Source organism: Thamnophis elegans, chromosome 2, assembly GCF_009769535.1.
Source record: "Thamnophis elegans isolate rThaEle1 chromosome 2, rThaEle1.pri, whole genome shotgun sequence".
In the NCBI taxonomy this organism is placed as follows: Eukaryota; Metazoa; Chordata; class Lepidosauria; order Squamata; family Colubridae; genus Thamnophis; species Thamnophis elegans.
In genome coordinates this window covers 119,690,056-119,715,275 of record NC_045542.1, presented here as the reverse complement: position 1 = coordinate 119,715,275, position 25,220 = coordinate 119,690,056, and the positions used below count along the sequence as shown (strand labels likewise).

The window sequence follows — 25,220 nt, the reverse complement described above, 5'->3', positions numbered from 1 at the left end:
CATAGGGCTGCAGAGGAGATTTACTTACTGGTCTCGAGCAAGCAAAGAGCATCCAAATAATTATTGCATTGTCTATGACAGCCACCGTCCTTCTTTCAAGAGAATTGATCAAAGCAGGAAAATCCCAAATTTAAATGTTTACATAACTGAGTAAATTACAAGTTTTGTGAAAAGACAAAGCTGAAAGAGTTGCACTAGGTTTTTTTTTTAATGCTTGTGTGCTGAATGATTAGTATTAATCTGCCGTGGATTGTATTGTTTACTCTTTTTAAAAAAAAAATAAAGTTCTGAATAGCCCATGGCAGATTTTCAGGACAGGAAATAAAATGCAACAGGAAAAGTACTGGAAGAGAATAGAATGACCTTAAATAAGTTCTGCAGAGATTGTTATCAGGGCTTTTGTATCTGAATTTGAAATGATGACAGCAGATAAGGGCGCTGGCTTTTGAACCTCATCGGTGTTCATTCAGGAGTTCTGAAAGTCAGTGATTAAGAGAGAGAGACTATTTTCTAAACTTGCGTGCCCAAAGCAAAGCTAGGAAAGCAGAAGAAAATAAAGGATGAAAGTGCCTTTTAGCTAGTGCAGCCTCATAGATTTTCTCCCTTACTTTTCCCTCTGAGCTCTTCTGTAATCTCTGCATTTGTAGTTAGGATTAAGCTCCTGTTCCTAATGACCTTTCTTCACCTTGAGGAAGCCAAAAAAGGAAAAAGGAAACTGAAGTAAACTTTCTCCTTTGCCTTAGAACAGTGAGAAAGATTCAGCGTCACACAGGGTGAGCCTTGATGGCGCTGTGACTATTTCAGCCATGCAAGCTTATCTTTTCAATTACTGTCTTTGTAAGTGGAGGAGAAAGGACATAAGTGACTGAAGTATTTTAAGCAATTCCAGCACAACCTACCCCTCTTTATGCTGGTAACTCTTTAGTGTCCCAGCTTCAGCCAGTCTTTCTGGTTTTCAGCCAGGTTGTGATAGCTGGAAACTGACTCAAAGCATATTGAAAACCGAGCTCAGCTAATCTGAATGCATTTTGGAAACTAACCTTGTTCTGCCGCGGAAGAAGAAAAGGACAGCAGATTTCGAAACACATGATGGGGCAACTGTGATCTAAAGGTGCCTTGGAACTCTGACTGAAGATTGAAGACTACTCCGATTTCTGGATTTCCTTTTGTCCTCTTCTTCTTTAGCATGGCTTAATGGCATTCAGTAATGGTGGTCACTGAGCTGAAATTGGAGCTGTGCTTCCGGGGGAAGAAACTCAGAGGTTTTACCTGTAAGTTTTTCAGATCATCCAGTGGATTCCTTCCAGAAACAGGCTTCTCCATTGCATCACAGATCATCGGGCCATATATACTGGCAGGTTTAGGCCTGGTAGCGGCTGGTTTGGTGATGGATATTCTTCAAGTATGTATGTTCTTTCAACTTCCTTGGTAATGAGGGGTAGGCTGACTGTGAGCATCTATTTTTAACATGGCTAAGTGAGAGCTAAGTGCAGTATTTGTTCTACCTACGGGGGCGGGATGTCTTTTGTGAGAATGTCAGGGCTCTTTAAAGAGTCTCGTGGACAGACTGAGTCGGATGAAAGACTCTTATTCACCGCCCACATGTTCTTTCTAAAGTGTCCTGGAGAAGATATACTAGGATTGAACTGATCCAAGAATGTTCTCATCAGCCACAAGCCAGAATATGTTATTTTTGTGACAAGGAAACTGCTCATGTTGCCTACAATATAGGTGGGAAATCCCGGCAGAGATTATTGTGGAACACCTGGGTTACTGCAACTCCTGGTCCTCATTAAATTTTTTCTTGTAGGGTAGTCTAAGCTCTTAGACCAATTCTATCTACTCTCTTCCTTTAAATTTTTGTTTTGTTTTGTTTCCTTTTCAACTGACATCCTAGAAACTAGAGCGTTCTATCATTCCTAAGAATATATTTTTGTTGTCCTTCTGGGGTCATTTGAAAGGTGTGTGTTTGTGGTTTTGTGTGTGTGAGAGAGCATTATCAGCCTGAATCAGTCCATTGCAGATTGAAAGCCTCCTCGCTGAAGTTTAATTTATGGAGCATAATCTATCTCAGGTAGTCCTCAGTTTACAACCACAAATGAGCTTAACATTTATGTTGCTAAGTGAGACATTTGCTAAGTGAGCTTTGCCCCATTTTGCAGCCTTTCTTGCCACAGTTGTTAAGTGATTCAATGCACTTGTTAAGTTAGTAACACAGTTGTTAAGTGAATCTTGCTTCTCCGTTGACGTTGCTTGTTAGAAGCTCACAAAAGGTGATCAAATGACCCTGGGACATTACATCGTCATAAATATGCACCAGTTGCCAAGCATCCAAATATTTGACCATGTAACCATGGGGATGCTTCAATGGCTGCAAGTGGGAACAATGGTCCTAAGTCATTTTTTTTTCAGTGCCGTTGTAACTTTGAATGGTCACAAATTAACAAATGGCTGTAAGTCAAGAACTACCTGTATGCTAGTGCAGTGAGTTAGTGGAGCTATGCTTTTGAACTCCTAGCCTAGAGCTGAATGGCTGTCACTGGCCCAAATCATTTGGGTCCTCTAAATAAATAAAATTCTTGTTTATGGTTGCTTTGTTTCATAGGGCCTTTGAGCCTTATAACAATCCTCCAGGTATGCATGTACTCATATAAAGAGTGCAGGATTTGTGTGCAAAACATTAGACTCCATTAAGTCACAATTGGATAGTTTCTGTCTGTTGTGTGAATCAAGTCAACATGTTAAAGCATAATATTATTTATTTGTCCAGATATAAGGCTCTTGTGTTTCGCTAAGCTATGCTATGTTTTGTTAAACTATACTATCGTGTTTCCCTGAAAATAAGACAGGGTCTTATTTTCTTTTGACCCCTGAAATAAGCGCTTGGCCTTATTTTCGGGGGGGTCTTATTATTTTTGAGGTGCAGGAGGAGGCGAGCGTGGTCACCTCATGGCTGCTGCTTGTTGTAATATTTTCGGGGAGGCCTTATTTTTGGGGGAGGGCTTATTTTAGCGCATGTGCTCAAAATCCCAATTGGGCATATTATCCAGGGAGGTCTTATTTTCAAGGAAACAGGGTAGTATGTTGTGTGAAGTCAGCCAATGAATGATTACGCAGTCACAGAACACTCTATGCCTAAATATGTAGTTAGGGAGAAACCTCACTGATATCAGTGGATTGGACTGTGCCCTTTATATTATTATTAGAAACATTTTTCCCCCTGCTTCATTATTAATAAGCAAAACAGGTTGAAAAGTGAAGTGGCAGCCCTGTAATTTCAGGTTTATTTGTAATTTAAAATGCATAGGCAATGTAGTCAATAATATGTTTATTGTGTTTTGTTTTTTTTAATACTGTAATAATTCTGTCACTTGAAGGGTGTCTCTAGTTTAGAGACATAAAACAGAAAAGGAAACAGACCATTAATGCATTACATATAAGGAATGGAAAAAGACTTATACAAATCTCTTATCACCACAAGCTGCACTTTCTAGTATGTTTTTTCTCTTCACTTTCAAGTCATTTATAATCGTAAGCAACACACTCTTGAACTTTGTGTTCTTCAATCTAAAATAACTTTGCTGTGCAGGATTGGCCACCAAGTAGATCATAAAATTAAAGAACTTGCTTATTATTTTCATGATTTTGAAATGGTTTCAAATAATTTGGGAGTGCAAAGAAAGGTTGAATGATATAATTGGAACTGTCTAATTAGTTTCCATGATGTATGTTTGGTCCAACAAAAAATAGTTTACCTTTAGTTTTGTGATATATTTTTTAAGGACTGTGACAAGAATACTGATTTATTTCAATTTTCTTTATTAATTGTTGCTTAGGTATTTAGCTGCCACTTTCAAAGTTATATTGATGGGGGACCTATCCACACTGAAAAACCACATACAATTCAAAACTGCTGGAAATTCTGTGTAGTACAGTAGTTCAAAGCTTATATGAATTTGATGTTACAACTAATATCACAATGGATTAATATTTTCTCCTCTCCCTTTCAGCACTGGAAAGTATTCATTAAAATCAGAGAAATGTTTATTCTGATTCCAGCCCTGATTGGTTTGAAAGGCAACCTTGAAATGACCTTGGCATCTAGACTTTCTACAGCTGTAAGTAAAGTCTATATGTTGTCTTTTAATATACAGAGAAGGATTTAGAGTTCTTGTTTGGCAAGAAAAGTATTGACATGTGATCACCTCTCCAATAGTGGAAAATGCATAGATGGCTTAGTAGTTCTTATTGTACCTATATAGGTTGGACCTGTATGTTTTATTTTCCATGGTGGTCATGAACAACATTTCTGTTACAATTGTGTTTCTGATTTCCCCATTGTACCACATATTTGGAAAGAATTATATTTTAGGTATCCAATAATATATTTAAGCAAAGTTTGGAAGGAGCCATTTTAGAGATGAAGCCACAAGCCCTCCACCCTAGATCTACAGAAAGACAGGAGTGAAGTTTCTCACTATTATTAATGAGATCTTGGCAATAAAGTTTTGATCTGCCTTGTGTAATATAACAACATGGGAGATGTACTATTTGCCATCCATGATTATGAAAAGAGAAGGGCTTGTTTGTTTGTTTGTTTAATTAATTTATATGCCACCTATCTCACTATCCACTACTTTAGCTCGAGATGGCTTACAGTACAGTAAAACCATAGTGATATAGACATTACAATTAACTTGAATCAGGTTAAAAGCTACCGACCAAAAGGACAACATCCCAAGATAACCTATCCCGAGATAACCTGTACTGTGTTGTCTTAGGACAGTTGAGCTAGTATTGCATGTGCATGCCTCTGAATTAAGCCTGGCATCTTGAATTAATGACACGCTTATTAACCAATCATTTAGGTTGACCCGAAGAGTTAAAAATATTCCTCTTGCTAGAAGATCATTCACTAGAAGCATTTAGGAGGCTTGCATATTGTTTGACTATAATTTCCTTATTTATTTATTCATTCATTCATTCATTCATTCATTCATTCATTCATTCATTCATTCATTCAATTTACATAGTTGCCCCATCTCATATTCTTGAGTCTGGGTGGTTTACAATTAAAGCATAAACAGTACCAATAAATAAATAAATAAAAACAATTAAACCATTAAAGGCATAGAGTACATTCCCTGAGAGAACACAGCAATTCAAGGACAGTCCAGCCATTTTAAGGTCTCCATACTTCTCTCTGATCCTTAGGCCAAATGTCAAAGTGAGATATTTGAGCCCTTCTGGGAGGCCAGCAAGATTGGGATTAGCCTATTGTGCTATCACCCTGGCTTATTCACCTAAACAAATGGCTTTATTATGGTCAGAATTCCCAAACCTTGCAAATGTCCCCCCCCCTCCGAGATTTGAAACATTTTTAGATTTGGGTGAACTGTTGTTATAGCTTAGTATGAGCATAAAGATACAATAAAATCCAAAGGCGCAGACCTTGGAGATGAGTATGAAGTTCAGACACTTTTTCAGTTGTGCCTCCTGATTTTATGCATCCAAATGTACTCCAAACTGGGCTACAGCCCTTGTAAATCTATTTTTGAACTGGTCACATTGCCAGTTGGAAGGAAAAAGAAATCCATTCCCTGCAGGCGTATCTCTAGTGGTTTTTCATAAAGATGAAAATGAATGAGATTGATAGTTGTGCCCTGGCATAATCCTGCCAAAAGATAGGGACCATCTTATTGTAGCAGATGGCTCCCTTCCCTGCGTAAGAAATGAATTTTCTCTCCTATGCATTCCAGGCTAATACCGGCCGGATGGATAATACACAGGAAAAATGGAAAATGGCTATTTGCAATATGGCCTTGATTCAGGTAAGCAAGTCTACATTTTTTACGGAGATCTTTGGATAATACTAGCCAATTAGAACCCTTGGATAATAGAGCTGATACTCACCTATTACAGCTGATTATTAATTGTGTCACTTCAAAAATGGAAGTTCTGTTGTTTTTTCTTGTACAAAGCCTTGATGTTTGTTTGTTATTCTAATGAGGTGATTATTTATTCACATGTTTAGGGGGAAAGTCCAGGCATTTTATAACATTTCTGTTTCCAACTACTTTTTTTCTATATATATTTTTTGTACAGAAATTAGGATGAAAGTCGGAGAAGCTACATATTACTTTTTGATTTGTGGCAGTAGGAGCTGTTAGGCTAGATTACAGGCCTGTCAAACTGGGCTGGATGCGTCATGTGCAGGCCATGCCCGCTCCAAAGGCAAAAAATGTCACGATATGTCATGATACGTCATGTGATGCAATCGAGTTTGACACTTGTGTTCTAGAAGTAACCAATTCCTACAGCCATACGTTTGTTAGGTACTGTAAGAAAATGGAAAGATCTACACAGAAAGTTCCCTTCACTAGTCAAGCCAATGATAATTCCTATCACTTTTCAACTTACTTCCTGTCACTCAGAACTACAGTTAAGTTTAATAGTTTAAACTTAAATTCATCTAGCAATTCAGTAACATTTTAATTACCCAGAGTTAGATTTTCAAGTTTCATTTCTCTCAAATCAGTGCCCATTTACTCATACCCAAAGTGTCGTGAAGTATAAAATACTGACAGTGGCTAAAAATGCTTATTGATTTATGACTGTGAGTATCTAATTACCTTGTTAAATATAGGATTTAATTGATTAGATGATGGAAAGGGAAATATGTGCTCTCCCGCCAAGTATTGTGGAAGTACAACTATCAGCATCCCAAGAGTGAATTGTTACAATTTACAATTCAGCATCCCCTGAATTATCATAAGTTAAGCGCTTAAAGTTACAATCAAATTATTCACAAATACTCCTTACTACCTTCTTGCATGAAGTTTCAATCTTTTTGTTGCTTAAGAAAACATTTGTCAGCTGACTAAAAATAATTGCCTAAGGTATCTTGTTCAAGAGAAGCCTGCGAAGGGTGAAATTCACTTCATGTGTTACCGATCGGCTATTTCACACATGAACTTACTTTCATAAGTCTGCCTGAAAAGTAGCTTTGTACTATGAAACGAGTAACTGGCAAAGATAACGTGAAGGACAAAACACATACTGCTTTTATCTGCTTGGAAAGCTTAATCATCCTTGGATGATGCTATTGGGGAGACTCGACACATTAAGAAGTCAACTGCCCTTCATGCCACCATCTAGAAAACAGACCTGCAGAAATGCTTCTGAACTGATCTCACACTACAGGCTCTTGACGTGTTCTGTTCTTCATTGTTTCTGCTTGACAGGTACAGGCCACTGTGATAGGCCTTCTGGCAGCTGTAGCAGCAATCCTTCTAGGCGCACTCTCTAATGGGTATTTGGAACTGAACCATGCCGTTGTGTTGTGTGCCAGCAGCCTGACAACAGCATTTGTAGCTGCCTTTTTTCTTGGTGAGTTGTTTTTTTTTAACTCTGCTGATTCCTGGAATGCCAGTTGGCCCTGGCTTTGAAATTTTAATTCTGCTCCTCATACAAATAGTTTGCACTTGGTTCCTGGTCAGTATTTCATACCTGTTTGTAGACAGTGTGTATCCTTTCCTTGGGTAATCACATAAATTGTATCAGTAATAAATAGGAGTATGAAAATACATTACCATATACATTAAATAGTAACCTGTTCCAGGCATCTGTCCTTCTAATGGGCCAGACCAGACCAATACTCCATCTGGTTTACTTGCAAGTATATTGCTTGAGATGCAACCTCCTCAAAGCCATGGATGCAATGGAAGACTTCAGTTACAAGATTCCGTGGACCAGCGGGGCAATTAAATAGTTGAATGAAGAGTAACTGTATTAATGCTACTGAATTTAAATAGTTGAATGAAGAATGACTGAATCAGTCTTCCAATAGTTTAGGGGCTGTCACAGCATGGAGGAGGGTCAACCTGTTTTCGAAAGCACCTGAAGGCCAGACAAAGAATAATGGATGGAAACTGACCAAGAAGATATTCAACCTGGAAATAAGGATAAATTTTCTGGCAGTGAGAGCAATCAACGTTGTGGGAGCTTTATCAGTTGAAGCTTTCAAGAAGAGACTGAACTGCCTTCTGTCAGAAATGACGTAGGGTCTCCTGCTTGGATGGGAGTGTTGGACTAGATGATCTACAAGATCCCTTCCAACTCTGTTAATCTGTTAATTTAATTAAGTGTAAATGAATGTTAGTTTTGTCTCTACAGTATTAAGCAGTGTGGGCTCCGTAAGCCACTCAAAAGTCAAGTGTCCTCTGTGGCTCAGAAAACCTGCACACTCCTAGTCTGCTTTCTCAGGCTATATTTCTTCAGGGTTTCAGAGAATAGTCTTTTTGCACTCAATTGCCGATGACTGAATCTGGAGTCCTGTGTACGAAGCATGAGCTGCAGCCCATCCTGTTTGTATGAGTTAATTTTCAACCTACCTTACGTGACTCAGAAATATACAATACAATACATTACAATACAATACAATACAATACAATACAATAGCAGAGTTGGAAGGGACCTTGGAGGTCTTCTAGTCCAACCCCCTGCCTAGGCAGGAAACCCTATACCATTTCAGACAAATGGCTATCCAACATCTTCTTAAAGACTTCCAGTGTTGGGGCATTCACAACTTCTGGAGGCAAGCTGTTCCACTGATTAATTGTTCTAACTGTCAGGAAATTTCTCCTCAGTTCTAAGTTGCTTCTCTCCTTGATTACTTTCCACCCATTGCTCCTTGTTCTACCCTCGGGTTCCTTGGAGAATAGTTTGACTCCCTCTTCTTTGTGGCAACCCCTGAGAAATTGGAACACTGCTATCATGTCTCATATAGTTAAGCAGTGTTAATCAGCAGAGCTTGCTTAATCACAGGGCCCTATAAATACCCCATAAATAATCTGGGGTAACAACTAGGTCTAAATGTTTTACAAAAGACTAAGAGGGTTAGAGTTATCTTCCTCCCTAGCAGGATGTTGTTCCATAGGAAAGTATTGCCACAGAGAATGGACAACTCCATGATATTGTTTTACAATGACATTGTTTAGGTAAAGTAACTTTCAGCTGAGAAGAAACTCACTTTTGAGATACAGTTTTGTTTCTCAAAACTAGCAGAACTTCTAAATAGCAACACCATTTATAACAGGTATAAATTCTGAATCAGTTCCATAGAGGTAGGAGCTATTATTTTCCATTCTTCTTTATTTCTTAAAAATACTGGTATCATAGAAAACTAATCATTTTCTCATAGTATCCCTTGCAAGCATTCCTTGGGCACTTGCAAGAAACTTGTAAGAACCCTCAGCTAAATGGCTTTATGCAGGGATTTTTAGGAAAACAGCCTCACTTATGGTTTATTTACTCTTTACATAAATCTTACTTACCACCTTGTGTTCTTTCTCCTGAGATTTCTTCTGCTTACACAAAACTCTCCCCTCATCTTAGGCAATTCTTGTCACAGTTTTTTTCTTCTTCACAGTTAAGGCTTTTTTTCCTATCCTGTCAGGATTATGAGGCCTTATTCCTGAAAAATGGCTTAATAATAAAAGTGTTTTGCTCCAAGAAGTGTTCAGGTCTTCCACAAGAGAGCAGCATATAACTTTTTAAGAAGAGCAAGGAACGAGTGGCTATGTTTCACATGAGATATGCTGGTCTATAAATGCAAAATATGAATGGAGCGGCAGTCTTTAAAGATGACGGCCCACTTCTTTCTGTGATATCTAGACAAAGGGAACAAATTTTGGAGCGTGCAGTACAGTTTCATGCCAGATGGGACATAGGCAGATAAGATTGTTGCTCTTCAGGAGGTCATTAGAAATTTTGAATGAAATAAAGTTTATTGTACATTGTTGATTTAGAGAACACTTGTGATAAAGCAAGTAGGCTTCAATTATGGATTTTTTGAGAAAGCATGAAGTTGAAAGATGGTTGTTGAATGCAGTAAGAGCACCAATAACGAAATTAAAGCGTGAAGAAGATTAAACAGAATAATTCATCAAGGGATCTTCCTTTCTTTGACATAGCTATGCAGTTGTACAGACTCTCTTCTCTGCACCCCAACTCCATAGTTAATATACTCATTTTGTTTGACTTCTAAGCCTTACAATGTGAAAAATTGAAGTGAATATTTTAAAAAATGATAAAGAATTATTTATAGTCCCTAATGATACTTTGAAATTGTAATAATGGTCTTTTGGTGCTGTATTTGGTCTGCTTTTTTCCAGTACCTTTTGATTCTCTTTATTGTATCCCAGATGCTAAAAAATCTGATATTATTCTCTCATCTCTCCATTCTAGTCACACTTATAAGACCCTGGCAAATCAGCCTACTGCTTCTAGTTCTGTGAGCTCTAGGAAAGAAGAAGTCCCACGGATGTTCTGAACTTTTGCTATTCTGCAGATTTATTGGAAACTTTCTAAATCTGTGGTCTCTCTCTCTTTCCTAGGATTGTTGATGATTGGTGTGATCATTGGAGCAAGAAAGATTGGGATAAATCCAGATAATGTTGCTACTCCTATAGCTGCAAGCCTTGGAGATTTGATTACTCTTAGTCTGCTGGCTGGAATTAGCAGTATTCTCTTCAGATATATAGGTACGTTAATGAAAAAATCTTAGGAACTCAGCAGCAAGTTCAATACATTACAAAAAATGTTATTTTGGAATAGTTTTCTGTATCGGTGGGAGATGACTTGGAAGGCTGAGTACGGAATGCAGTAATGGACAAGCTTCTGCATACTTACCTCAGTGAGTTTTAATGTTTTAATGACCTTTGTTCATTAATTAATAGGAATTAAAAGGCAAATTACCAATGCAGAAAAATTAAAGATCTTTGACTGGTAGAAGTAACAAATAACAAGCATCAACATTTTTGGATGCCGAATATCCTGGAAATTATCTAACCGTAATCCTAACCCTTAATAATAATAGGTTTCTGGGCCAATATAAGCTATATAAAAATAATATTTTGGCAGATTTAAATTGGCAGAGAAAAAAAACTTAAAGCATCTCCAAATTCCATCATCCCTTCAGTCCTTGTGGCAGGACACTATATATAACTAACCGATAACCTGGCCATTGCCCGGTTATTTATTCATTGGGGGGAAATGTCTGGACCAAACATAATTTCTAATGTTGGATTTTCCCCCTTACCAGAGAGAGCCCCCTTGTGGAGTACTATGAATCTATTACCATGGTAACTCCACCGCCTTGTACACTAGAAACCAGTATGGCAGTATGGCACAACAGGCTGTATCTTAACAGAACACCCCCCCCCCAAGGGTTGTTAGAGGTGCCCCACAGTATTTTTCTCCAGAGGGTAAGTCATCTGTGTACTAAGTTTGGTTGAAATTGCTCAAGGCGTTCCAGAGTTCTCTCTCTCTCTTTCACACACACATACTATTCTTTCTTTATATGAAGCATGAATGTTTCATATTATGAAGCAGTACAGGCACAGGTAGATATTTTTGAATGATCTAGAAAATATTTTGAAAGCTGGCTGAATTGTAGGCTTTGTACTTTATTTTCAATCTTTTTTTTTCCTTTTGAAGTGTATAACAATAGGAGAAATTACAATTTTAAAAAATGAGAGCAGGTCACATGGCTACTTATGGATCAGTGGTGGGATTCAAATAATTTAACAACCAGTTCTCTGCCCTAATGACCAGCAGGGTAGATCATGTTACTGGGTGGGCATGGCCAACTCAACATCACTCATGTTGATGGGTGCTTCACCTTAGCTGTTACAATGTAATAAGGGTTAACTAGAGAGGCAGTTTCTGTAAGCAGGGCAATAAAGATTAGGCTAGAAACAACACCAGGATGTTTCCTTCCTGCCTTCCTTATAGGATTAGCCCTGTAAAGTGGAAAAAAAAACAAAATGAGATTTCTTCCAACAACCAGTTCTCCGAACTGCTTAGAAAGTTACTAACTGGTTCTCTCGAATAGGTGCGAACTGACTGAATCCCACCACTGTTATGGATACTCTGGATGGATCTGTTCTTTCTTTCAAAGGCAGCAAACATGCCATGCATTATATTGTACTTCTAGTGCCACATTCATGCACTTCAGAACTCAGCTGATGTGTAATGAGATGTGACCCCAAAAAACACATCCATAAAACTCACTGGACAGGCCTATCTCATCAGTTGTTTTAAAAATTAATTTTGGAAACAATCTTGTTCACTACTTCAAGCAATTCCTGGAATACCTATTCTGCAAAATATTAAAATGCTGAAAGATACTAAGAGCTATGGTGTCCTGTATCTAATTATAGAAGAGAGATTTGAAAAATATGTAAATAATCTTGCTACCAAAACCAGAGTATTTAGGTTTCTCAAGTATTTCGCCACTCCACCTTCCCCTCATAAACCAGGTAGAGATATAGCACTTCCACCTGTTTCCTAAGCAGCAAGCTTCTGTCACCTTATATTGTATTTGTAGAATTATACCTTGCTTTCTGCCCCCGAGGAAGCTGAATTTCTTTTCTTTGAAATTGCTTGCTTTGCAATTAATGCAGTTTTGTGATTTCAGGCTTTAGGCTTTCACAATATCTTTTTCAGGAAAATGAAAAGCACATTTCAAGAATTCTTCTACTACATTGGCTGGAGATTGGGTTGCTACTAGCCCAGCTTTGGGCCAATTACAGAGAGCAGATGGAGAATCTTATAAGAAAGATAATTAGGGTATCAAAAGATTGGCACTCTTCTGTTTGTTTCAAGGTGTTACTGAAGCTTCCTTCTTTCTGCTTCTGAATCTTGCTTGTTTTCTGCTGTCCCAGCATTCTTCTCTGTCTCCTTTACAAGGAGGTCATTTAAAGGTCATTGCGATGCTATATTATTTGATCATTTGAAAATGATCAAAGGGATACTAATTGATAAATTAATTTATTGCAGGACATTTATGGGAAAGCAAGTTAAGATAGTAATAATTATTCTATTTATAGCTCAGATTCACTAGAGATAGGAGAGGGCAGACTAGGGCAGTTTAAGCAATGGAAGAAAATTTAGTTTGGAATGTTCCATTGCAAAGGATGGAGGGATTCTTTGCTCGAAGTAATTCTTTTGTGTGAGAATAGAAGTTGAAATACATTTTATTCTAGGCAGAATAGTTGGGTAATTTCAATACTACTATGGGATTTTTATAGGGGAAAGAATGAAGTTGGGTCAGATGGAATGAACTCACTTCAAAGAAAAAAAGGGACATGGTCAACTTAAATCTCAACTGATACAATTCAGTCTGTAACCAGGGGAAAAAAAACCCTACAAGAAATGGATTTCAGCTGCCATAATGATGTTTCACATGAGCTTTCTTCCCCCAAAGCTCTTGTACTTCAGCTCTCATAATCCTTATGGCAGTTGAAATCCAAAACAGCTGAAGGTACCGTGATATGAAGGTCTAATTCCATGACAGTATATATAAATCTGTAATGAGATTTTATTGAAATAGAAGTTGACTTCTCTGGCTTCTATTACCATTTGAGTGAGATAACCTACCATGTTTCCTCAAAAATAAGACAGCGTCTTATTTCTTTTGACACACACCCCCCAAAAAATTAAGCACTTGATCTTATTTTTGGGGAGGTCTTATTTTTGAGGTGAAGGGGACAGCGAGCGTGGTCACCTCATGGCTGCTGCTGCGTTGCAATATTTTCGGGGAGGGCTTATTTTTGGGGGAGGGCTTATTTTAGCGCATGCTTGGGTATGGTTGCCTGAAAGCTGCTGAGAAGTCAGTTTCAAAGAAACTCCGGCTTTGAAGAGCAGCTGCCAACAAAACGTTAGCATAAAACTAGTAATATTACTTTAGTAAAACTGGTTTTACTGAAGTAATATACTGATATGTTTGTACATATACCGATCTCTTTGTAAAAAAAAAAAGCATACATATATTAAATATATTTTTTAATGGTTGGTTGCTTTTCAGATCTTCTCTTTGGACTTGCCCCATTTTTTGACTCCAGTTCAAATAGTGTGATGAATTAATTCATGGTTTAGTTAAGTAATCTATGGCATAATTAACTGAGACATAGCAAATAGGAATAGCACCGTCTTTGATTTGCAAACAAGTATCTGCTGTCTTTCAGGCTTTCTGAATTTTTATGCATCTTTCTCATTGAGTGTTGTTAGAACTTGATGTAATTCTATTAACATATATGTCTAAGTGAATAAATAACACCAATGTTTGATGCATGTTTTACTTGTTTGATAAGCAAAATCTTTCAACATGTAATTTGTCTGTGTGGAAAAAAAATGCTCCTCTAGTTCAGTCAATTCAGTTAAAGTGTAACTGGCAAGATCAGTTTTATGAATACTTAATTAAAGAATCATGGGTGGTTTTAACAGTGATGTTCTCAGCAGTGCATAATTCTCAGCTGAATAGAAACATTCAAAGATCAATGTTAAAAACAATCAATCTCCATCCTCATTGGAAAAGACTAAAAAGCTCTGGAGTCCCACAGTTCAACAGTGATATACGTATATGCTTGAAATAAGGGACAAAATTTACTTTTCAAGAGTGGCCATACGAAAACCACCTCTAGAAATCTGTAAGCTTCTCTGGTTTTACCTAAAATCAGTGTCCACGAATCCACCATCAGAAAAGCATTGGCTAAAAATGGGAATCCCAGAAAAGTAGCAATGTGTAAGCCATTGGTCTCTAAGGAGTCCCAGGTTTGCTCAGAAGCAAAGAGAGACATAGCTATGGTTAGATGGATCGCTGGTGGAACTTTTCAGACCCTGAGGATATTGTGTGTGGCAGAAACTGCTTTTTATAGTAAGAGCCTCAGAGCAGGTAATAACATGGGTTGAGCTTTCTGCTTCAATTTGTCATCATTGAAGATAACCTGAATTCTGCTTTGTAACAGGGAATTCTACAAGAGTCTGACTCCATTTGCTCATCTAATTCACAAAATAAGTTGTTGGGGTAACAGAACAGTTATCCCAAAACCAAGTCTATGAAAGAATGAAGAACAAACTCAATGCTTTGAAAGATTAAGGTTGAAATCCAAATCTAAGTTCCATAGAATATTGTGGCAGTATCTATTTGTTGTCAATATTTTGATCTCTATGTCTCTACTTCAATTTTATGAGGTTTATGTGGGGCTGTAATTATATTTTTTCTTTACAAAGTAAAGACAAAACGTCACATAATTAAGAGTCGTAAGAGGCTAGGTCCTTTATCATGACATATTTTCTGCATAGATACAATAAAGAGCTTGTTTAATTACCCTTCAAAAACATATTTTATTAGGAATTTCTAATTTCCCACATTTAGGTAATTAAATTCCCTGTTTACAAACTCAATTTTCCCCGCTGCAACAGAAAGATGAATGACATCTTAATATATTTTAGGAGTTAATATACTTTAGGATGACATTTTCATAAACACATAGCTCCTTTACCTTAATCCAGTAAAGATATTCATACTAAACTCTCAGTAAAATAGGCCTGAAGAACTACCTCCTATATAAATCTATGGATTTTGAATTAGTATTGATGCATTATTGCCATAATGACCTTGCTTGATGTAATTGTTTATTAAGCTGGTGCTACAAAGCACAGTTACAGTATATTATATCTATGGTATCTTTTATATTTCTGAACTGTAAACCTTGCAGATTCTCTGGATGAAAAATTAAAACATAAATATTTGAATTATTATATTTTTCAGGCACTTCTTTCCTGGTAGATGGGCATTCTTATTACTGATGTTTAACATTTTTCCTTCTTAGGTCCAATGTATTTTCTGGTTCTCTCTCATATTAGCTAGTTCTGTTGGTCTATTATAGCAGGTGATTGAAAAAGGATACCCATATCAAATACAGTTCTGAAGGCAATAGGACTTGGGTGTCTATCGCTGCATCTCTGTTTTTAGTTGAAAACCATGGAATTGCTTTACCAAAATGAGGATGTGATTTAATCCCTCAGAATTGAAAATTCAGGTGTAAAGCTGGGATCTTCTTTTTTTCCCGGCAGATGTAACATACCTGTCCCCTATGGTCTGTACTATTTTCATTGTTTTGATTCCTTTGTGGATTGCTATTGCGCGGCAGAGTCCTCCCATTGCCGAAGTCTTGAAGACTGGATGGCAGCCAATTATAATTGCAATGATCATCAGCAGGTAATAATAAACACTGGAGATAGAGCTTTGCTCCATTGCTATGTGCTTACCGTGGAAAAATCAGTATAATAATATAATCATCATCATCATCAGTTTTCTTAAAGTCTGGATTTTTGTTGGGGATTGTCTCTTTCTGCATATCTGGAATATGTTAATGAAATCTTTATTAATAAGCATCTGGATTTGAATCTTTAAGAAGCCAAAAATAGGTGGTTTTTTTTTTACAGTATTTGAAATAAATAAAAGGAGAATCACTGAGAGTGATTCTTTCAGCAGTTCTTTCTAGCTTGAAATCGGTGTAGTAAAAATGTTCAAGCTTTTAATTTTCCTCTGTTTGTCTAATTATCTAATGTATTATTTAAAAAAATGAACTTCATAACATGGCTTTAGCTTCTAGAAAATAATGTTGAAGCTTTGAGTGGCGATGTTTCCCTCCAAATAAGTAAAACAGGTGGGTAACTTTGGGCTGGTCACTCACTCTTAACCCAAGACTAGAAAATAAAATTAAAATACAATAAAGTAAAATATAAAATATAATAAAAACCTGTCTATTGATCCATATTGGACCAATATTTTAAATTATAATCCATCATCTCAGTGATGGGTTTCAATGTATTTTACTAGCGATTCACTTGTGCACTCTTGCGACACTTCTGTGCATGCACAGAAGTGTCCAGGTGGGTGGGCAGAACCTCCCGCCGCCGCCACTACCAGTTCACCCGATCCAGAGCAAACTGGCAGAAACCCACCTCTTCATCATCTTTAATAAAGAAGTTTTCATCCTGCAATGTTTTCATTTGGGCTTATAATAATAAATAATAATAATTAGAGGGATAGCATTTTCCACTGACAATTGTTGAGAAACCTGAGACTGGGAGATGGTCCTGTGGTCATGTCTTAACTGCCTTTCCACTGGCCTGTGACTGACTGTTCTTGTTGGTTGAAACAGATAGAATTTAGATCTCATCAAACGGATATACTGACATCAAATTCTTTTCATATGCGGATCCTTTTTCTTTTAGTGCTCTCTTTCCTGGCAGCAAGATTAAAATTCTTGCTCTATTAGTAAAAACGTCTTAACTTCCTGACTTCAATAAGCTTGAATTCTTATTTGAGAATATGTTGCTAGTTTATGCTAATGATATATAGTTGCATAAATGTCTGAATAAATGATAGTAGTTTGCATTTAGCCTACTGGTAAATTAGACTAATGAATAGATGTGTATGTTTTGAAACAGCTTAGGTGGAGTAATTTTGGACAAAACTGTAGCAAAACCAAACTTCGAAGGCATTGCTGTTTTCGTTCCAGTGATCAATGGTAAGATGATTTTTTTTAAAAAAAATGCACATGAAATGTAATTAAATACAATTTCTGCTTTATTGTCTTCTGGGGTTCCAAGGTTTGATAGGAAAGATAAATAAACTCTGATTCTCTCACCTTATATTATTTAGCCTTTTTCACTCTGGGGATGTATTAGGGCACTCAGTAATTACAATTCTTCTCAGTTGAATAATGTATCTGCTTAAAAGGTGAGGGTTGTAATTCTGCAGCAGAATATCATATGATTTATTCAAATCATTCTAAATTCAAAACTCAGATGATAAAATATTACTGGGCAGGAGAATTGCATTGCTCTAAACCATGCATGCTGGCTGGGGAATTCTAGGAGTGGATATCCACACATCTTAGTCCTGCCAATATGAAGCTCTATAAACAGGCCACTGGCCTATGCCCCAAATACATTGATTTTTACTGGAATATTAAATCCAATAAAATGCTAGGTATATTCATAACACTTATGTAGGGGTCCAGGAAATCAACTTATTCACATAATGGAGCATGGAGTTTGTAAAGGATAAGTTGGCCCACATTGCATGCTGAGATTTAGGTGCCAGTTTAAGCTGCTTTGCAACGACCAAAATTGTTTAACAATTTGAAGAAAAGAATGAAACAAGGAGCTTGATCAGTCTAAACTCAGAGCAGGATTTGTGTCAAGAAAGCTCCACCAATACACAGTGGATATTGCACAACCATTTTGAGTCATAAAAATGAACGGGAGAACCCACGTGTATAAATGTAAGATTCCATGGCATCAATTGAATGAAGGATGTGACTTTTCCAATTTGCCAACCTGAATTGCTTTGGAAATACAGTAACAGATTTGTCTTCTAAGTTTGCTTGGCATGGCTGGAGTCCATTTTCTCAGGGCCTTTCTCAGAGGAACAAAATGATTATAGTGTCCTAAGTTTATTTTTTTGAAGTGGATTAAAAATGCAAAAGCCTTTTGGCTGTGTTCATTTCTGAGAAATGGAATGAAAAGCAGGTATTGGAGCTGCAGCAAACAGGCTATGCCAGATATGTCTACAGAAGAGGACTACTAATGCCAAAGTTATATGACAGCTCCTCACATCACCATGGGAAGGAAACCCTGGGAGCCTCTAAAATGCTGAGGATCATGCTGGGGAGGGGAGGTACATCCTGGAGTAAATCATGTTGTGAACAGTGCTTTTTCGTGTCACCGTTCCAGCTCCAACTCCAAGGCAAAATCCATCAAAGTAAGATTTTATTAGAGAAGTCATATTGGCATATCTGGGGAAAACCTGAATCTGAAATCCCACGCTTTTCCCGACCCACATTAAAACTCACACCCTGTCCTGTCCAGTGACATTTACATCACATGGCCCAATCAATCCCCTTTCTCAGTTGCCGCCAAACTTTGTTAACTCCCCTCCAGGTGCCAGCAGCCCGACATTGATCTCATGTGAAAGAATGTTGTTATGATTTACTCCCTTCCTATTCTTCTGCTCCCACTGTGGCATCCCTGTAAAGTCTGACCAAAGATGGATCCAGGGCAGACATTGCATTTGAATTATGATTTTGGATTGGATCTGTTATATAAAGTATACATAGTGTGGGGAGAAAGGAGATATGAAACCTGCTCTACTAGCTGAGAAAAAAGGGGAGAAAACTCTTTTCTTCTGTCTCTGCATAAGGGAGTGAAAGCATGGACAGATAATAGTGGTGGGTTTCAAATTTTTTTAGAACCTCTTCTGTAGGTGTGGCCTACTTTGTGGGAGTGGCTTGCTGGCCCTGTGACTGGGTGGCAGTGGCTTGCCAGCCATGTGACTGGGTGGAAGTGGCTTGCCAGTCATGTGACCGAGTGGGAGTGGCTTGCCAGTCATGTGACTGGGCATGGCCAACTTGTAAAATGTGCTGAAACTTGCTTAGCAACCAAAATGTTGGTTCAGAAACACTGGCATTTAAAGCTGTCAAGTTACAAGACTCTTGCACCCCTAATCCTTTAGAACAAAAACCCCAGGGGGTTCAAACCTGACAGCTTTAAGACTTGTGGACTTCAATTCCCAGAATTCCTCCTCCAGTCATGTTAGCTCAGGAACTCTGGCATTGAAGTGTGCAAGTCTTAAAGCTGTCAAGTTACAAGACCCTTACACCCTACCCCTTTAGAAAAAAACCCCAGGGGTGTTCAAACTTGACAGCTTTAAGATTTCTGGACTTCAATTCCCAGAATTCCTCCTCTCGCTCTTCATCTTGATGATGTGCAGACGGGCAGGGGGAAGGGAGCTGGAACCGGTTCTAAACGGCACTGTAGATTTGTGGAACCTCTTCTATAGAAGAGGTTAGAAACTGGCAGGAACCCACCCCTGGATAATAGGTATATTAGTTCACACAAGAATTAGTTCTTCTTTTTGAAAACTTGTCACAAGCTTAATTGCTGCAGAATGCTGATGTAAAAATATTAGCGCTGGGCCAATATTTGCTTCAATGTTTAAGTGTTTGTGAAGGCCAGGAAGTTAATGACTCTGAAGAAAGGAAGAACAGAATTCTATATGGAATTTGGGCTGAGGTTTCTCTCTGGGGAAAAAAATGAAAAGTAGAGAACAGACTCCCGGTGTCAGTATTTTGAGTGGTACAGATCTCAAACTTACCTTACCTACATTTGTCACAGAAAGTTTTTTTTAAAAAAGTGGCATCTCCTCCACAAATTCCTTGCAAAATTGTTTTAATCTCTTGGAAAGAAGCAGGAGTTACCTGTGGTAAGATGAGAGGCCAATAAATTTGATAATAAATAAACATTTTAAAAAGCCCTGCCCATTTCTAAAGGCGGGGGGGGGGAACCTCTGAGTCTGCTGAATTTCCAATTTCGTCTTACATTAAAAATATATTGATTAGGGCCAAATATTGATTGCCACCAATACTAGATCAAATGCATCTCCTTTTCCATATCAACTAAGTTGCATTGAGGTTACTTCCAGGTAAGGCTTTTATTGTATAATCCCTCTACGTTATTTATTGAATTTTAAAGTGGGGCTCAAATGTTCTCGCTTTCTACTTTATATGTACATGTGTGTGTACTTATCATAAAATCAATCGTCAAAAAGAACAATATAAACAATATGATGGTATTTAAATGGTTTCACTAGGAGCTTCCTTCCAGAACAGGAATGAGTAAACTGAGTGGCCTCAGAATTATTTCTACTTTTAGTTACAAAATGTTAGTTACCAGCAGTAGCTCCATTTCCTGCCATAGTGTGGTAGGAATGCCCCCTCCCCCCCAAAAAATACAGTGTAAGCTCCTAAAACAAGAACAGCTCATGAATCCTGCAAAAATCCAAGGTGAAAAAAAAGAGAAAATTGTATTTCTTCAATTGGTAATTTTATTGATAATGCTGTCTGTCAGATTTGTATCCTCAGCAAATCCCCACAAGGCCAATCCTGGGCTATAAAATGTTAATTGTGGGCTATAAAGATCCAAATGTGGCCTTCCCTTGTAGTAGAACATCCCTCATGACTTGCACCCATGTTTCCATGGCTTTGGGCTAGGCTTTTGGGTTTCTCTTATAGAGGGTTAACACGTGTGTTCTGTCCTCTGCAGGTGTTGGTGGCAATTTGGTGGCTATCCAGGCCAGTCGCATATCCACGTTTCTCCATTTCTGGAGCATGCCTGGAGTCCTGCCACAGAAAATGAGGCAGCATTGGCCTAATCCATGTACCACCTTCTTCGCTTCAGGTAGGAGGTCATTGGCCCCTTGCTATTTGCATACCTGGGTTCTAGAATTATCCTAGTACTTTACTGGGAGTGATACAGAAAACTACTCTTGTTTCCCACAGTCAGAAGTCAATGAGAAAGGTTGCTGTCCATATAAGCCACAATGAATTGCTTTGCCTATGTTCCTGTGACTTGCATAATCTTCTTTACTATTCTCAAGATCATAGTTGTCCCAAAGGTGCTTTTTCCAAAAGGCAACTGGACTTTCTTGGGGTTTTTTTCTCTAAAAACATTTTGCTTCTCAAGTCAAGAAGCTTCTTCACTTTTAATTGATTGGTGGGGAATTCCCACCATTCATTAGAAGTGAAGAAGCTTCTTGGATGAGAAGTGAAACATTTTCAAAGAAAAAAAATTAGGAAGTCCGGCTCCCTTTTGAAAAAGCACCTTTGGGGCATCTTTCATAATCGTTTCATTGGGATGCCAATTTAGATCTATTGGCTATGGAGAAGACTCACTTCAGTTTGAGAAACACATGTTTCCAATCCAACCCAATACAATTCAATCCAGTTCTCATCTGTATCAGTATTCTTACCATTGGAATGGAATTCCCAGAGTGACTTCTATACAACATTGTTTAGATGAGGAATAAGGACAGCAGTAAAAGCAGTGGAAAAGTGACAAAGAGAGATCTATATAATAATGTTCAATATGTTGCCAGTTAGGGCAAATATTTTTTAGAAGAAAAAAGAAAGAAAACTTAATTATCTCTTTGAATAGTGCTACAATCCTAGTCAGGTTTAAGGGGCTTCAAAATGTATAAACTCTAGCTGCCATTTCTATATTTTTTCAGTATTATGAATTTGTCACTTGCTAAATAAGCTGTGGCATCTAAAAGATACATTACCAAATTTAAATTTTGCAGTAATCTTCACTTGGACCTCTCTAGGGTTTGCCTTGTAGTGCTGAAATCAAAAACTGTACATAAGAATGTGTGTATGGATATGTTTCTATAGAATTACGCGTTGCGTAACGGAGTGAGCTCCCGTTACTTTGTCTCAGCTTCTGCCAACCTAGCAGTTTGAAAGCATGTAAAAATGCAAGTAGAAAATTAGGGACCACCTTTGGTGGGAAGGTAACAGTGTTCCGTGCACCTTCAGCATTTAGTCATGCCATCCTCATGACCATATGTCTTTGGACAGCACTGGTTCTTTGGCTTTGAAATGATGATGAGCACTGCCCCCAAGAGTGTGGAATGACTAGCACAAAAAGAACTCAGCTCTTTTTTGTGATCGTGTGATCATAATTACAATCTTTATTCTTTTCTGCAGGTATCAATTCTAAATCGGCTCGAGTCCTCATCTTGCTAGTGATCCCAGGACACCTGATGTTCCTCTATGCTATACATTTCTTTGGGGGGGGCCACACAACCATCACTTTCACTTTTGTGGCATTTTATTTGATAGCTGCTCTTCTGCAGGTAACTAGAAACTGACCTTTAGAATTTGGGATCTGGCTTAGGATAATTTATTTTTATCCATTAACATCACCTTAAAGTCTCTCTTTTCTGTGTGGAACACTTTGTCTACATTTCCCCCGCCCCCAAGCCTTACCAGACAAATTAGGCAGAAAACATAACCAGATAAGCTATTTCTGCTTTACCGTAAAGCTACATTAACATGAGTTTGCAAGCCTAAAGATGAATTCTCCTATTTCTTTTAGAGACCAAGAAACTAGGGAGTGTCCCTTGTGAGGCTCTTGCACTCACTGCCCAGCTGCAGACTATGCTATCTCTTACCTGACCATTCCCTAAGCAGCATCTCTTTGCCCTGTTTCCCAACAGCTTTCCACATACTATTATAGCAGAACCTTTCCGGGTTTGAGATCAACCGGGTGGGGGACCCTTGGTATTGTGCGAGTTGCGAGCAAGCACATGCACACGCAGCTCCATTAGCGTGATCAGTAGGCATGCACACTCACCTGTCACTTCCGCAGCCTGGTTCTGAGTGGCCATTGCCTGGGAGACCCCGGCATTACAATACCCCAACTTACCAAATGACATAGATACATACTTTATTCCTCATAAATGGGGGAAAGGAATGAGAAGGGGGAGATTTTGTCTCAGCTGTGGAATGTATGCACTTACATCAGCGGTGGGTTGTTCCTGGTTAGGCCGAACCAGTAGTGGTGGCGGCGGGAGACTCCACCCAACTTTCCGGTTGTTTCTGCACATGCACAGAAGCATCGCACGCACATACGCACGTGAGCATGAGCAAACCGGTAGTAAACCAGTTAGGAACCGACCACTGACTTGCAGCTATCCCAGCTGATGGAATAGATGGCAGTTTTACGATATCATGACACATTGCATGCTGGTGACTGCTGCCCTTGTTTTGTTTCTCACCTGCAGGTGGGAATTCTGCTCTACATGGCTGACATCATTGTGCGACTGATGTGGAGAAAGGGTCTGGATCCTGACAATTATTCCATCCCCTACCTCACTGCCCTGGGAGATCTCCTAGGCACTGGCTTCCTGGCAGTTTGCTTCTACTTGCTTTGGTTGCTCAGTGGGTTGGAGCCAAAGCTAGGGAACTAAAGTTGTTTCAACCGTAGTGTCAACCCACCTGCAAATCTCTCATAATCTTCAACAACAGGGTAATGAAAAGAGGGCATCCGGATTCCTAAACTGGAATAGGTTGCCTGTCTCTCCTCCCTTTGGCTCTCAACACTGCATAGCTGAAAGTTGAAAAGAGCTACAAATGACGTAGCATAATCATGTATCACAGCTTTTGAAGTGTCAGCAAGGAAAGGATTGTGAAGTACTCTGATCAGCTTTTCAACCACAAGGAATCTTGCCACAATGGCTTCGTTTGAACACTCTATTGATGCTACCAGAAAGCTAACCCCTGTTCGCAGTGGGGTTGAGCTTGTATCCTTGATGAGACCCCACATTGTCTCCATCACCCATCAACAAAGGCATTTTGTTTTCTGACTGCTATGTGTTCCCAAAAAAAGAAAATTATGTCCAGGATTGTTTTCACTGAATCCCTAAATATATATAAAAAAGAGAGACAAAGCATTACAGTACAATAGATCAAAATCCGCTTCATGACACCTCATGCATTATGGCAACCTGCTCAGTGAAAATTACTTTGCATTATTTTTTTTTAGTCTGTCCACTAATATTCAACTTGGGGAATGGGATATGTGTCTCTGTGTATAGGTGTGTGTAATTTCTTGCACTTAAACAGGGATACATAATTGGGGGAGGGGGGTTGACCTAAATATTGAAACTTCAAGACTTGATTGTATATAGGAATGAAAATAAAAAAAATGTGTTTTGGGCAGAAAAGTTTTAGAAGAAAGCAACAGTCAGTGATGGGAGGGCAATCAGCATCTGATCTTTCCTATCTCACTATGCTATTTTCCTGGCCAAAGATTCTTGCTGACTAGTGCAGAGAAATCTGAAAATAAGAACCAGCTTAAATCTAAAAGCCAAATTCTAGAAGTAGCCAGAGGAGGAAGTTTGGTGAATAAAGTTTGGTGTCTGTAATAGCTTCGTGGTGGGAAGAACAGGCTTTCATGAATTCTGGGTCAGGGACAAAACCTTTTTGTGACCTCTTAGCTCTTCCAAAGGCAGGGAAATAAATTCATTTATTTTTGGCCCAGAGACCAGTGTCAGCTGAGTTTTTACTCAAAGGAATTTTTACAATAGAAAAAATGGGGGTTGAATTTCCCTAAGCCTCCAGCACAAGTGTCAGGCTTAATCAAATTTCCATCTTTTTTTCCCACTCTTCTTTTTTGTTTTGTTTAACATGTTCAAGTCAGATTATTGTTTTTACGGGGTCACGGAAATGTACACATGCAAAATAAAATATAAATAAGAGTTAGTACTTGGATGGCTTCATTATGTGGCCCAGGGCTAGTTATTAAGCTAATAATTTCTAAGATCCAGCAGGTAAGATGTGGGATAATGTATCAGCTTTATGAATAGTAAGAATTATATGAATCAGTCTGGTGTAGAAAACTGCATTGAGCACAGCTGAGAGAGCGATTCTTTTTTTAAAGATGGGCATACATCCACAGGGAACTCAAGATGACATCCATGCTATTCCTGCCTCCCACTTTTGTCACAACTACCCTGAGAA

At 38.3% G+C, this 25,220-nt stretch overlaps 1 protein-coding gene across 1 annotated transcript in view; it reads left to right on the top strand.

The window, feature by feature from the left end:
• Nucleotides 1–24,972, top strand: part of SLC41A3 (solute carrier family 41 member 3) — a 32,800-nt gene extending 7,828 nt beyond the window's left edge. Inside the window, exons 3-11 of the mRNA XM_032238995.1 lie at nucleotides 4,011–4,118; nucleotides 5,760–5,831; nucleotides 7,245–7,389; nucleotides 10,398–10,544; nucleotides 15,922–16,066; nucleotides 17,305–17,384; nucleotides 20,962–21,096; nucleotides 22,404–22,552; nucleotides 23,483–24,972. Coding sequence (XP_032094886.1) covers nucleotides 4,011–4,118; nucleotides 5,760–5,831; nucleotides 7,245–7,389; nucleotides 10,398–10,544; nucleotides 15,922–16,066; nucleotides 17,305–17,384; nucleotides 20,962–21,096; nucleotides 22,404–22,552; nucleotides 23,483–23,668 — 1,167 coding nt within the window. The 3' untranslated portion in view covers nucleotides 23,669–24,972. The remainder of the gene's footprint in view (nucleotides 1–4,010; nucleotides 4,119–5,759; nucleotides 5,832–7,244; nucleotides 7,390–10,397; nucleotides 10,545–15,921; nucleotides 16,067–17,304; nucleotides 17,385–20,961; nucleotides 21,097–22,403; nucleotides 22,553–23,482) is intronic.
• Nucleotides 24,973–25,220: the final 248 nt, after the last annotated feature.